Here is a 16155-nt window from a genome sequence, read left to right on the forward strand (position 1 = left end):
CTGCAAGACATAGTTAATAACTAGTATGTAATGTGTTGACAGGAACATCTTACTTCCAGGCAAATGCATAATCGCACACAGAAGACTTCTGGAAGAGTTTGTCCCTAGGGTTGTTGTTCCTTTAATTAACCAAATGGGGGCTGGGCATGTGTGTGTCTTGGGATTCTTCTTTGTTCAAGTATTAAACCTGAAAGCGTTGATTGAAGCCATGATCAAGGCTCAGTTTTGGTCATAGTCATGCATGGAGGCGCTTCCTTAAGGCTTATACAGTCATACGAGGCATGTATTTGAAACTGATTAATACACTGACAGCTATTCCAATGACCTATCATCATGCCTTCCAAATTTGTTTAATTATATATTGTAATGTTGATGTCTTTTTTATGAATAAAGTATTACAAGGGTTCCCTCTCATGGCTGTAGCTTTCTACGGCCCTGTAGAAAAATATTGGTATTCAATCTCTTATACAATTAATAAAATATATATATATATAAATGTACTTATACATACATCATTATAGTGATGTAACTTTGGTAAATCGGTGTCCCACCCCTGTCCTCTTATGGGTACTTTAAAGCAAGGGGGGCCTAAGCAGCTGCTTAATCCTCGTAGCACCGGCTCTGGTCACTCACATGATTGTCATCTTGGCAAACCTCTTCTCAGGAAAGTTCAGGTGTTCCAGTGCTAAGGCGTTTTAAGCCACAAGTTACCTTCTTGAAGATGCTTGTATACCAATAAATTAAATGTGTTACCAATTGGTATAACCTTCTTTCTGTGCATTGGTTAAATATATGCCGCGGTTTTTGATTTAGAGATTTGTTTGTTCTGAGAGACACACTGGTGTAGTTCACAGCCTCACCTTGACTTAGTTTGATCAAGGCACCCAAGTTAATTCACGTTTCTTCTCCTCAATGAGCCTTTAAGCCATGTTGAGGATGGAAATTCAGAACATGGGCTTGTATGATACGCTTTTTTTTGCAATAAGAATAAAAAGCGATGGTTCATTTTGGACACACAGTTAGTCCCGTATCCACAAGAGGATCCAATCAACACTATTGTACAAGACCATAGGAAAGCCATGGCTGGAGTTGTATGATATAGCAGGGGGCAATGAAACAGGGATAGTACTATGGAGAACAACTCTTCTCTAGTTTCGCTTTGTGACTTTTTAATGGTTATCATAAGACACCTGAGGTGCCAGAATCTTCAACAGCTAAAACTAAATTTCTTTTTCTTATACTTTGCAGTTTTGTACATAAGCTACCAAATATATTCTGTTCTTATGTAGCATTATAAAGTGAGTATATTTGCATTATTTAAATAAATGTCATTATGGTAATACTTTTCATGAACACATTACCTAGCAATGGGATCCCTCTTTTGTAAGATTTTGTTTGAAATATGTGAGTGGTCAACGATCTATAGCATTAAAGCTAGTAATAAGTGTGCGTGCGTGTACACCGCAAAACATGTGACTGTAATTTAGCGTGTTTAAAGAGAATGCTTTGTTTTCATGCTAAATAACTTAAGAAGTGGGAAAATATTTCAATATATGGTGGCACAGTGTAACTTCAGGAGCCATCTATTTTAAATCATACCCTCAATTGTATAACTAACAGATTCAGTTGGGAACGCACAAGTTAACCCCTTAAGGACAATGGGCGGTCCCTAAACCCATTGAAAACAATGCATTTTGAGCCTGCACATGTACGGGCTTTGTCATTAGGGGTTAAACTTTTAGCACTTCTGTTAATACAAGTGTGTCTTGAGGAAAGATTAGTAAAACCTCCATTTTTGACTTCTTTGTAGACCATTGCAGCCACAGGAAAAGAAATACTTTGCATTTGGCAGCCTGCATCAATATGTATGGTAATCAGAGTGTGTATATGTGTATTTGGGATATCTCTATAGGAATACATGTGCATACCAAAAAAATCAAAAACAAAATGTTTTATAAGTGTATAAAATATTTTTATACAAATTTTATGTGTATAATATTGCACTCACAAGTGGAGCAGATTTGAAGGCTCGTCAAAATGATTCCCAAAATTGTTTTCGCTTCAGATAATGAGATGCAAATGATTCAGGAAATGTGTAAAATAAAATGTAATAGAAATATAGTACCTAACATTATAGTTCTTGGTACATTGGAAAAGTCTGTACATATTGGGGTGTACATTTCTAGGGGCAAATGAAAAAGGTGCCAGAATAACAGAAAGGAAAAGTAGTTGTCCTACTGAGCAGCCAATGGCTAATGTACTGGCACTGTGTTATATGTATAACAGCGTTGCCCCAGGGCCCCACATAAACGTAATCCACCCCTGCATTATTTTCAGGCTACTAGGAACAAATTACCTATGCTCTAAGCATATTAATACCACCCTTAGGTACACTATTTTTACATCACTTTTAAATGGATAAATAAATCAGTGTTCATTGTAATGACCTTTATGCAGTTCAAAATGTTTCAGTGTAAAGCTCTGCAAATTACAATGCATTTAATTTTTCCTTATTTAATATACTGTACAGTTTTTCTATAATTTTTTTTTATAGTACTTGCCTTGTGCCTGTTTTTTTTTTTCATTTTGACCATGGTGCGGTTATACTGCATGTGGAACACTAAAATTAATGAAACATGGATCAAAACATTTTTTATAGAAAAAAAAAAAATCTTGATTCATCTGTAAATCAAAAAATACAAAATACATGATTAGATCAGGGAAAATATGATACTTGAGTTTTGAGTTTGTAACTCATGTATTTCACATATAATGTTACACTGCTGTTATACAATGTATACAGGCTTGTTTTGGCATAAGTCTCTGTATGATAATTTAAAATATATTCACAAAGCAAAGTGCCTTCCCCCATTTTACATCCTCAGTGCTTTAATAATAATAAAAGGAACTCCCTTTGGGTCTTTGCTGTCAAGATAATGCTTTGATGCACAGTAATTACATTTTAATGTGTTGCTTGTCTTTGCTTCTGTTGAAGAGAGACTTGGTGGTAATCACAGACCCTTGATGCAAACCTGTTAGCAATGTGATTTAATCAAATGAGTGGCAGAGGGGTCACATTACCCAAGTGATGCTTGCCTTCTTTTTGTTACTGTCATATCTAAGCTTGACTAGGATCAAATTTTATCCCAATACAGTAAAAAGAAACAGTTCTTCTCTTCTGGTTGTAATCAACACACTGCTGATTTAGGATTTACTAAAGTATGTGCTAGTGCTTTTATTTTAAAATAGGAGCTGTGACTTTCCATGGGGACGCTTGTTATTGGGGATGCAAAAGCTGTTCTGACCACCATAAGTGTGAATAATTGTAAAATATAACTTAAATGTGCACCAGAGCTGTGGCATTTTCCCTGTGTTTGTGGATTTGACTTGGCTTTAAAATTAAAGTGCCAATCTATCTAGAGTCCTGTATCATTCAATACATTCTACATAGTCACATGCATGGCATTCAGGTTGGACTTCAGGAACCAGTTTTATTCTTTTTCTTTTTAATTTATCTTTATTCTACACATGATCATATTTTGCATTACAGCACCCAATACATGGTAATTGATTCACTAGTGTTAGGAGTATCGATGATATTTGATTGGGTTGACACAAAAGAATATGGGAAAACTACCTTCTACCACCTTCAGGCTACAGCTAAAGAAAGGGATAAACATGGCTGTAGCAAATGACCATTTACTAGTTTGGAGTCCTTCCCTTTCTTCTTCATCTGAGAGTATGAAGGAGACATGACTGAGTAGATAGGGCAGAATTTGAAAGGAATGGGCAGTTGGTAGGCTTAGGTAATGATTAAGTAAGCCTAGTGCTACGTTCCCCCACTCAGATATTTACACAAGGCTGTCATACCTTTGGGTGAAAACTAGATACGTAGATAAGAGCTTGGTAACTGACCTGTCCGTAGTGTCACTTAATACCATCACACATTCTACCTGTTTTATTATCATTGCTTTAAGTGTTAGTCAATGGGTACATCAGATTAAAATCCATTTTTGGATTTAACGCTCTGATTATATCTTTAATATTCCCCTGAGCATCTTTATTATATATTGTTAGGGGGATCAGCAGTGTGTGTGTGTACTGCATATTGAAATGACCCCTACAGAACAATTTATGCAAAAATGCAGTTTATTGACACACCAGTGTGGCAAGAAGGTAATGCATGATTAAGCGTTTTAAATGTGAAGATCCTGATCCATGTTTCCTTTTAACAGACCGTTCCAAAAACAAGGGAAATATCTGATTTCACTTTTTTTTAATCTTCTCTAAGATAAGAATAACATTAGCACAAGGTATAAATGAGAGGTGGTTTCAGATGTTTGGAAGTGCTGTGTGTTTTGCTGTGTTGATATTTTGTGGCTGTATAAATTATCACAAAGTCACATCTCTGCACAAAGCTTCATATTCTGTTTTGTCCCATGCAAAGGTAGAATTGATGCCGTTCCAATCCCTGCAAGTTTGGAACTAATGAACTAACTGCTGAGCTGCCGCCACGGAGCCTGGTCCAGCACTATACTGTACTTCACACTCGATTTATTCTCCAGATGGCGAGACTGTGCAGCCCTGCCGTGAAGGTCCACCTCTTCTAGTGGAGTGTGAAAGTGGACGGATGTTGTTTTCTTAGCAGATTTGATCATTCTGAGCTAGGATCTTGCGAGGATGATTAGTTATTAGCTGTAATGAGTGGCAATTGAACAAACTGCACGCATATTTTCTCAACTAATTTCAGCGCCTTGCCGTCTCTGTGGTTCAAGGATGGGGGAGGTTTGGTCATGTGTTCTGCTACGTCACCGTAGTCATTGTCTTCCCCAGGTGGTGAGAGCTCATGGTAACTAAAGTCATAATGGACTCCTGTTCCTCATCAGTTCAAGTTCAGTGCTTCATAGGCAACCTAACATGTTTACTATACGTGGATTGCGCGACCATGAGAGAAAAGGAGTGTTTTTAAAGTGAACATTTTATATGAAAATACAGCTTTATTTCTCAACCCGTGATTAAAACTATAATATATATACTATATTTTAATAAATAATATAAGATCTCAATTGAAAAAATAAGAGATGAACACGCTGTAAATTAGGACCTTGCTTTGTACACTGGGGCAGAGTCATGCTGGAAAAGTTGGAAGCATAGCAGTGTCAAAAATGCCTTGGTTTTCTAAAGCATTAAGGTTTAATTTCACTGGAAGTAAAGGGCCCAACCCCTCACCATTATCTCTCTTGTATACTTTTGTCCATATAATGTATTTCATGTTTATGTCTGTAGATTAAAGAGTTAATGTACAGTCAATTTAATGTTGACCAGATTTTCTCACCCTTCTATTACAAGAGCACACTGGGAACTTTGAATGTTATATTAAACAACATGGCGGGTAAATAACCGTGTCTAAAAGCGCATTTGACCTACAGGCTAAAATCTCTTGTTTAGTTTCAGAGATCGTAGCCTCATTCCAACTTGGTACTGATTGTGCTAACTGAGTCATATTTAAATCTTAAGCTTCTTCCACTGCCAAAATAGGTGATTAATAAAACAAGTAACCAAATAAAGAATGTGTGTATACAGCCCTAACCAAGGCCTTAAAATAATCCCAGCCTTGTCTGCCTGATGAGAATGGAAACATCAGCCTTTTTTGCTGTCGGTAAAATGTATGTGTAATGATCTCGCCATCAGCGCTCCACACACTATTATTCGTTAAGTGGATTCTTTACGATACAATATGTATATATATTTCTATAAATGTAAAATTGTATAGAAAATACTAAACTCCCCCCCCCCAAATAAAATATTTGTCACTGCTGTAGGGAACATGACTGTATGACAGTAATTAAGTTATAATTACTATTATTATCATAAAATCTAGTTGAGCGCAAGCTCTATACCAACCACATTCCTCTTCTACTTTTGCTGAGCCTCTTGGCTGTGGCACTTGCATCCACAGTAGCATCTAAAAAGCAAGTTGTATCCCTTAGGCATACCTGGGAACTGCTGTGGTCTCTGGGTGAGGCCCTGCTTCCCCCGGCCAGTTTCTTGTTTATCTGAGCAATGTAGCGACTTATGGACACTCATTTCTCACATTCTGGCTACTCTCTGCTCAGTCCCCACTGCAAGCCTGCCCTTTCACAAAGCCACCTAAGAGAAGGGGAGCTCTGAGTTGCCTTCCATGTGAAGTTCCTGCTTGGAATGAGACAGTTGTGATCATTATCACTGCTGAGCTGTACCTCTATCCTGAAAAGCAGGACAGAGATAGAGCTCGGTGGGACAGCAGGCTTCGGGACCACAAGCTCAAACTGGTAGCACAGTCCAGAATTGGATTGTCCACTGGCATGCCAATTCACAGAGGGTAGAAATTGGGAGGTATGAGTATGATCCATAAGTATACATCAGATTAGCTGGTCTCACTTCTTTGGAGTTTCCATGAGGTGGACATCAGTACTACATATGCAAACCTACAGGTTATACATGCTTAGTGATGTAACATATAGCTGACAGAGCTCAGAAATGGCAGAAATTCTACCACCATGTGACAAAGAATACGTCCTCTCGTGTGAGTTCATCTGTGTATGTGATTTGAAGCCCAAGAAATGTTGCACTACAGTTAGTTTTATTTGGTCCCATAATGGTTGGTTTATCGTTCAAATTGATAATCTACTTCTAAATAATTTCAGAAAAGTGTTAAAGCCTCTCTTTTTATTTTTTTGTGCTGTTTATTTTAGTATTGCAGGCATGGCATGTGGCAAGTGCAAGCTTCCATGACTGCCACTGCAGGGTACCGTTCAACCAGCTGGGAGACAAGATGCACAAATACCTGCTGTCCACCCCATCAACACTACCTTCATCATCATGGAGATCTCACACAAAATGTTACACCTTTAAATCATCCTCTGTTTTAAAATCTTTAGAAATGTCAGTATCTTTTGCTGAAAGTGGCTCAGCAGAGTATTCTGTCAGATGTTAATTATAGAGCGTTCTGACCAGCAGATGGTATGAATGTACACTCTAAAGTAGCATAGTTTGCTATTATAATACATTTGAGGGAACAGCAACAAAAAGCCAGAGCTGTTGGTCTAGATGATATGATATTGGTAATGTTAACATTTATACCATAAAATCAATACTTACAAACATGTAAAGAATTATGTGGTGCGATGTTGCTCAAACTACCAAATTTAGTACAAAGATGCATATTTTAGTTGTTTGTTGTAATTAGTTTATCAGAACCTTAAAACTACATTAGCATTGTGTAGAGATTTTCTGTTTCTAAGTCGTTGCTACTCGTTGCTTTGTCTATGTCTATGCTTCACAAACATGATAGATTTCCAGTCCTGCACACTTTATTTGGTTCATATACAGAACAGGTTTGCTGGGTGTGCAGGTCAGTATAAATAGTTCGGGGATTTGAGATGTGCGTAGGGTGAAGAGTGGATAAGGAGAAAAGGCAGCAGTTAGAATTTATGCAAGAGAAAGAGGTCAAACTGGAATGGACAAGAGTTTGGGAAGGAAACCAAAAGGGAAAGGCAATGGAGAGAGTAAATAGAAATGGACCCGGTGGACTGTATGGGACAATAGAAATAGAAACTGGAAATACCGGGAAACTAAATTGATACCAAAAGGACAACAAGGGAAAAGGAGGAACAAAAATCTAAAATAGGAGCAAAGGATAATAGAAAAGAATGAGGAGGAGCTGAGAACGGTACCTAAAGAGACAAATTACACAACTTTCCTTCCAAGGTCGATGTTTACATAGAGGTGCATACATCTTAAACTTAAAAGGTGCTTTTTCAACCTACTCTGTTAAATGTAGCAGATTTGTTAAACACAGTTTTGCTAAATTCAGCATTACAAACACCATTTCGGGCACTGTTCTATCCTCAAACCATTTCCAAAAATAATTATTTAACCAAGTGAATTGTTTTTCTTTCGTAGTTTTTTATGGGAACATTAAATTGCCATGTGACAGAAAAGCCGGCACTGATGAATTGTTTCCATTGTCTTAAAAGTCTGTGTTGTTCTTATGTGATTAAACCTTCAGAAAGAAGGACATGATGACAGATCTGCTGCCATTCATTTGTTTAGCAGGTTAGTGCATGTGATATTTTGTTTAAGTGGAACAGCAACTTTAAAAAATAAAACGTGAGATTTAGGATTTGCTGTTACTGGGCAAGTATTGGTATAACAATTCTGTATCTTTTATCTTATTTAAGGAGCATCTTCAATTTGGAAACTCTTTAAAGTGGGGAGCTGTACTCTAGAAACCAGCTTATAAACGAATCACTACAGTAGCCGCTTCTGCTTGATGATACACAGCACAGAACCAAAACACAGATTAAATCATTTGCGAGTCAGTTTTATCTGATACTATCATGTAAATATAAAAAAAAATGTTTCGCCATAGTAATGCTTGCTGTCAGATCATTAGCATTAAAAGTCTTTAGTGCAAGAAGTCTTTATTAATTGCTGTCTTTTGTTTGTGATATGTTGATCCTCTCGAAGCTTTAAATCTAAAACTAAATGGCAGTCCAATAAAAAAAAAGACATTGCTATAAAATGTGAAACTAATTATTGCATAATACAATAAAGGTTCATCTTTAATACTTATCTCCCTGTTCCAATATAACATGACGCATTTGATGACATCATTGTGCACTTCTGGACAGGACTATCTGTTCTGGTGGAGGTTGGCTGCTGTCATTACTATTTTTCCAGGTTTCTAGTTAAATCCTGTAATTGTGGTAAAAAATGCTTAGGACTAAGCCCAGGAGATTCTGCTATTATGTTTGGAGGGGTTTGTCTTTGGAAACAGGCTACTAGTTGATACTGTTTGGAGGCGGATTATTTTTGGTATGTTTTAGTTTTTGGTAGATTTCTTGTATATTGCCGCTACCAGTGTAACAGTGATTATAATTACCACTGTTTCTTAGCATTTGGTTATGAAGCATTCTCATTAAAACCCCATAGATGGGTGTTAGCACGATATGATAATACAACCAACAAGGATATAGAATTGCTGTGCAAGCACACTATGTGTAGCTGGAAATCAGCTTCTCACAACTCTGTCTGAGTGTGTGAGTTCCTGCAGTGGGATAATGGGACAAATTATAGGCATGTGATTTTTCTATTCGCCATAAGGTTTTGTCACTTTTTTTTTGCTTGTGCTAATATTTCTGTCAATACAACTTAATACCCTGCTGAGTTCCCCCATTACTTTATCATAACTGCATTTTTTCATTTGTGGATGTATACAGGTGAACCTATATCAAGCACTGATAATGGGTTCCTATCATAAAAATATAGAAGGGCTATTTTTCTCTTTTATATAATTATATATATTTATATGTTATGCTGCGACCTACATATATAAATAATATTTTATAACATTTTCAAAAATGTGTGTATATATATATATATATATATATATATAATGTGTGTGTATATTTAATTAAGAAATAATTGCATAGTGGTTAATTTCACTATTTAATAATTAACCATGGAATTATTGTGCAAGCTCTATTGTACGTGTGTGTGTGTGTATATATATATATATAATATGGCACAAAAAAAGTAAATTAACCTTTTGGAATTACCTGTTTGTTTACACAAAGCACTTACGCCTATAAAACACAAAGAATGATGATCTTTCAATGTCTTTATTGAACACATCCATTATTCACAGTGCTGCAGAACATTCAGGAGGAATTTCAGACCATTCTTCCTTACAGAACTGTAGGAGATTGGATGTTTAGGGTCGTTGTCCTGCTGCATCACCCATAAATGGTAGCATGCTTTCCAGGCCCCAAGTCAGCAAAACATCCCCAAATCATGATGCTTCCTCCACGGTACTTCACCATTGGGATGATGTTTTCATCTCGATGTTTCATGCGGTGCCTTTTTTACGCCATATATAGTGCTGCATGTTCGTCTTGAACAATTCAACCTTAATTTCATAAGTCCACAAATCATTTTCCCAGGCACCATTCATCCTCCTTATTTTCTTCTGTCATACTAATTGTTGAAATCGCAGATGTGAACCCATGTGAACTGTCCACAAAATGAAGTTTTAAAATATGGAACTAGTTATGAAGAATGAGGAAACGGTAGCTTGGAAATGCTGTGTTAGATCAGGAGAATCTCCCAGACCAGTTTGTGAGAACATATTAACCAGGCACACTGTTGATTTACAATGCTTGCCAGTAATTCAAATGGATTGAGAAATATGGAAGTAATGATTTTCAATAGTTTGTTCGGAAATTTAAAACTTTATGGAAACAGACTAAACCACTAAGGACTGCAACATATTGCCTTGTATGTTCAAAGCAGGGTGATAGAGGAGTCAATGTCATTCAGATGCACATGCAATTAAAGAAAGGTCTGTGTTAAAAAAGGAGAAATATGTGTCTATGTATATTTACTTTATTTGTGTTTATCTTAACTCATTGGGGATGACCTTCACTTTAAAATCATAGTTTTGTGTTCCAAAACCCATCACATTAATTATCTGTGTAGCCTGAGCCAGGAAATTCCTAGGTGTGATCCTCATTTGTGTGTTTGTCTAAATAATTGCCTATAATAAAATTCCATATTGGCACCCGTAGTTCAAAAATAAATAGGACATATACATTTCAGTGCAAGTCAACCCATGATATCATTTCATTATACAGTATAGTGCCAACCCCAGTGTGCTTACTCTATGAGAAGGATTGTTTTGCACTTTAGTATTATAAAGTTAATACAGTGCAATTTTACATGCCTGTGGATAAACTCCAACCCCAGCATTGAATTTGGTGTTCGTAGACTGTGATTGAAGTGCAATTGTACTTTTTAAACTTCCATACCAATGCAATGAAGATGCTTGAACCCTGTTGTACTGTGTTTGTTTTTTGGGGTAAAATATCCAACAGTTTTCACCTAGTCAGCCTCTAAGAATGGACCTTCTCTGTCAAGAGGTAGACTAAAGTTGAATTAAGTATGAGCCGTTACATTTTTCACATCAGTAATGGATGATATGCAATAGCCAAATATCCTCTGTTATTGTGTTGCTTGGTAATTGTAATATATCTACTGAATGCATAGTATTCTAGCTTGGATAAAATGATTTACATATTGATATTCTCACCAATTATTATTAGAATTGTAAGCTTGTGAAAATGGGCCTGTTCTTTTGTGCCATTCTTTTGTGTGTTTGTTGTCATTTTGAATAATTATTGTTAATTTTGTATTCCCATATTGTAGTAACAGTACAGAATCTGCTGGCACCCTATAAATAAAATGTAATAATAATGTTGCAATAATAATAAGTGTCAGGGCCAAACAGGAATGATTCATATCGTAAAAATGTTTCATTACCACCTGAAAGTGTAGATGATTGCAGAAACCACTGTGATTTGGCCTTCTACAAATGAATGAGCGATCTAAATGTGTTTGTTGAAAAACAAGACCCATTAGAATATGTGAACCCCCGGGTAATACTTGTGCTTGTTTGGTGACAATCCTTGCAGGCTTTTGTTTACATATAAAATATTTCTTTAACAGGTAATTAAAACCTGCAGTTCATTAACTGCCTAAGTTACATGAAAAATGCCTTTATGCTTGTATTCATGTTATTTTAATCACCATACTTTGTAAACAAGATTGCATATGTGAGTAATATTGATATGATGTGTTTAAATATTAATTTGTGAGCACTAAAGAAAATGTATAATAGAACCAAACATTTAAGCTTTACTAAGCAACACTTCATTCGGTGTTAATAATTTTGGGAGATATTAGGTTTATCAGAATCCACCAAAAGACAAGCAGAAACCTAAAAAGTGTGGGGGCAATAATCCTGTAAATAGGAAGTTAAGATGTAGCTTCATAGCATACATACCTCCCAAGTGTCCCAGTTTTTGCAGGGAAATCTTGATTTTTGGAAAGTGTCCTGTGCATCTTCCCCACTGTCCCGCTTTCTGAATAGTGGGGATCAAGGTTGAGTTGGGGAGATCCTCTGACCTCTCCTGACTGGCCCAGGGAGCTGTAAAATCAATGGAGCGGCACAGACCTCGGCTGTAGCTCCCACATGGCCATCTCGCACCCCACTGAAGCTGAGCTCTATGAGGTGGCTCTTTGGCTTTGGTGGGTGATTAGTCTTGCCCTGACCATGTGCCTACCTTGTCGAGTACCATTTGGACACTTGAAAGGTGGATAAGTAATATTTATTATTATGTATTGTTTTATATAGCGCCATCATATTCCATAGTGTTGTACTCAAATTCTAATATATTCTCTGGTCTCCTGACATTGTAATTCTGCACTTTATATTATTTATTTATCATTATTTAATTATTTCAATAGTGCCATCGTATCCTTCAGCTCTATACAGTGGATAAATTGGCATATTATACTTTATGCTATATCGCATAATCATTTGGATTTGCTCGAGTGAGCTTATATTTGGGAAATACATCTGAAATCGTAATTTCATTTTTCATAATTGTAGGTTGATGCCAGACACACAATTGTTAAAACATTGGAAGAATTTGACCTTGGCAGCGCGGAGAAGTGTGTCAGAGTTAACTCCGTATCCAGCAACCTTGCAGAGGAAGATCTAGGGGTCATGCTGCAGTCCCGAGTATTGCCTTCCTGCTTAATGTTGCCAAAGGTTGAAAATCCAGATGAGATAAAATGGGTAAGTGCTTTTCATTAACACACAATGTAACTACTGAGAGCAAAATAATTAGATTGGGGGTGCTGAACATTTTAAGCAAACGACATTGCAGAAACAATATATTTCAAACTGTAATAAAATATGTACATCCTTTTGTGATTTAAGCAAAGTCAGATTGAAAAATGAATGTGTTTTATCAGTGGCAGGCCTTTTTTCCTTCTAACAAAAAGTCGTTGACGACACGCTAATATATTTTATTTCCTCTACCAATAGGTGACAATCACGACAAACTCTTTTCATTTGTGGGTCGAGGTCTGTAGGATATTGGCTTTAGTGCTAGGTAGAGCATGCCATACAGTCTACAGTCCGCTGCGGAAAACACATTATCAGCATATGAAACAAAATTACTATAAAGAGAGAGGGGGAAAAAAGAATAAGGTCACTTCTCAGGGCACCTATGAGAGCAGACAGGAAGCTTTTAACTAGTGTTTTTAATTAGCACAGATATTATTTCCTGAACAGTTCTCTATTCCTTGGTTTTAATTGCTGACAGGTGTGTTTGTGCTTCATGACTGAGTTTTCAGCCAATAAAATCCTGGAAATGTTAAGTGGCATGTCAAATGTCTTTCCAAAGCGTGTAAATAATCTAATTGGACAAAAGAAATTATATAACGCCAGTTTTATTACGCTCTGACATTTTGTAATACTAAGGGAGCCTAGCATTACCTAGTTTATTTTTTACCCTGAAGTACAAATATATACACTATATTCAGTTATGTATATATATTTATTATAATACCTTGTGCATCATGCATCAGGTAAAGTGTGCAATTTGAACATTCAGTTATACATCAGGGATCCTGCTCCATTCAGTCAGAACTTGGAGGGAGAAACAAAATTGTGTTCATGCTGAGATAAGCATAAATTGTCTACAGTCTGGGAGAATGATGGCTGACATTGTTCAGTAACTTCGTTGTTGCAAAATGTTTTATTCACGGTGGAACCTAGGCCACTACCTAAGGTCCAGAGTCAAGTTGTTCTATGCTCTGGCTGCATGCTCTCCTTTAAATCATCAACTAAGTTACATCAGACCCTATTTACATGCCAACTCCATGCTGGCTCCTGATTCCATGAACAAATGCCTAAATAAGAGAAGAGAGAGGAATTTAAGCTTTTGCAGTTTCCTTTATCTCATCAATTAAGGATAATGCACTTTATACTTGGGTCCATCATGGCCATCTAATTACCTCATGCCTACCAGTAAAGCTCCTGTGGTATGCACCATGTGGTCACTGGGATTCCTTTTGTCTATTGTTGGCAGGAAAGCAGTGGAGGCAAGATAATACAATGCTCCACTACACCTTAAAAAGACTAGTTCTGCTGCCACACTTATACATCCTAAGAGTCCCTCTGTAGATGCTGATACCTCTATCCCCTGATGTTCCTAATCATCAGCCCTAATAGTTAAGATGGTGTGAACATATAAAGCAGAAAGTTGAGTTTATGAATTGTATCAGTAAAAATTCTAAAAATACCCTTTTGAAATTATATTACACATCAAATATGTTTTTTTAATAATTTGAGAACATCCAAATATCTACGCAGCATCACCAATGTCTCTCTCCACATGATAATTCATGTGTGGAAGATCGTCATTGAGCTGTAGAAGTGCAAATCGGGGGGGGGGCAAGAACAGGTTAGGTGCATGGATGATGAAAAACCTGATTATATTTGTTCAGGAAAAATGTAGTATTTTGTAGAGCAGCCTGTTCTCTAAAAAAAAGTGTCCCTTACATTTTGTGCAAAGTGTGTGCATTTTGAACATTCAAATTTAGCAAACGGAATAATCACCATTTTTGGATTGTAATGGGAAAGCAGTTCTACCGGGATGTCCCTGACCATCGTTGCAGCCTTCCTCATATTGAAAGCACCTCTGGTTCTCGGAGTAAAGTGCTCCTCTGGCAAAAAAGGGTCTCCAAAATAATCATGCCACCAGTGACAACACGACACAACAGTCAGGATGCAAGAGAACACACTTTATTAAGACTATAAAGCCACTTTACCAGGAGAGGGGAAATTGACAAACACAGGAAACAGGAAAGGATTAACATAATTAACACATAACATAATGGCATAGGATAATGCAGACAACACCAGCTCCAGAATAATCTCCTCACACATTCAACAATGGTGAATACATAACAGAGGTAAAGGGATTAGAGAAGTAACACCTAAACGTAGATTAAACTGCGAGTTTTCTTAATACACATAGAAATGGAAACGAGTGGGTAAATATACAAAATGTTAAAATCGAATCCCTATAAATCAATCTAAAATTATAGTCCCAGTAATTTTCCTAAAATGGGGGTCCATCATCCATTACATACGATAATAGGCTTAGAGTGAGCATATAATAATATAACATATTATTAATAATATATAATAATGTACTCCTGGGCAACCCAGATGGTACTTGGGTTTACATAGATCCATCATAAAATGGGTGTCAAATATAAATATAAATAGCCTAATGATTCTGAAACTTACATGTAACTTCTGAACAAAACACTTCTGGGATATGTTCCCACGCTATTCTTTATATTGAGAAGATTGCAGTCATCTTTTTTAATTATCCCAATTATATCTAATAATTGAAGCAATAGTCTATAGAATATTTGAAATGGAAATATCTGAAACTTGCAAATATTTGACTTTTTCAAGAAAATTCCTATAAAACCTTTGATGGGAGTGAACTGAACATACACACACAACAGAACCCCCATGAATATACTTGACATAAAAGTATGTGTCTGTTACCTGGATCCAGACTAATGTGCTTCCACTCATAACTCCCATTGAATTACGTAGCAGCTGAACTTGTGACTCTTTAAGTTGAGCTTCCATTGACCTGAACACAAGCTCAGTTGGTGACCTTGTAATTGCCACAAGTCATATTTCAGGCATGCACAGTGGTCCTGGTGCGACAGATGTATTACTAAAATGATCAGGCAAGTATTTATTTGCAGAAGTCTGTACATCAGGGGTGAAAGTCCAATGCATTCTGGCCTGAAACTTTAAGAAATCAGTTGTACGAGGATCATAAGCTTAACAAACTTGTAAAAAAACACCATAGTATATAATGTACTAAACAAAAGTTGTGAAAAATCAAAGTCTCTGACTTTTGGAAGATGGGGTAATTAAATTCACCAACAACTTTGGGTCAGTAATGTTAAAACTAATAAGAGCCTTATTAGGCTATAACGTTCTATAACTAACATTTGTATGAACCTTCATAATATGAGCTGATATAAGAGGGTGATCTACAGATGGCCTAGAGCATGTGCTTAGTAAACCAATGAACGACATTTTATTTTACAACCCTCATTTTATGCTCTCAAGCACGTGGTACAGTCAGGGTTCCGCTGTGATCCAAACCATCTTTATTGATCTTACAGCTTGTCTCTTTTTTTTTTACTAGTTTGGCAATGGACATC

At 36.6% G+C, this 16155-nt stretch overlaps 1 protein-coding gene across 1 annotated transcript in view; it reads left to right on the top strand.

Annotated features, from left to right (window-relative positions):
* LOC149299916 (citramalyl-CoA lyase, mitochondrial-like) overlaps positions 1-16155 on the top strand; it is a 121309-nt gene that overhangs the window by 80436 nt on the left and 24718 nt on the right. The window contains exon 5 of the mRNA XM_089485863.1: positions 12494-12682. Within this exon, the coding sequence (XP_089341989.1) occupies positions 12494-12682 (189 nt within the window). The remainder of the gene's footprint in view (positions 1-12493; positions 12683-16155) is intronic.

The sequence above is a fragment of the Sceloporus occidentalis genome, unplaced genomic scaffold, assembly GCF_023333645.1.
Source record: "Sceloporus occidentalis isolate IW3139 unplaced genomic scaffold, rSceOcc1.0.p SCAF_27, whole genome shotgun sequence".
NCBI classification, from domain to species: domain Eukaryota; kingdom Metazoa; phylum Chordata; class Lepidosauria; order Squamata; family Phrynosomatidae; genus Sceloporus; species Sceloporus occidentalis.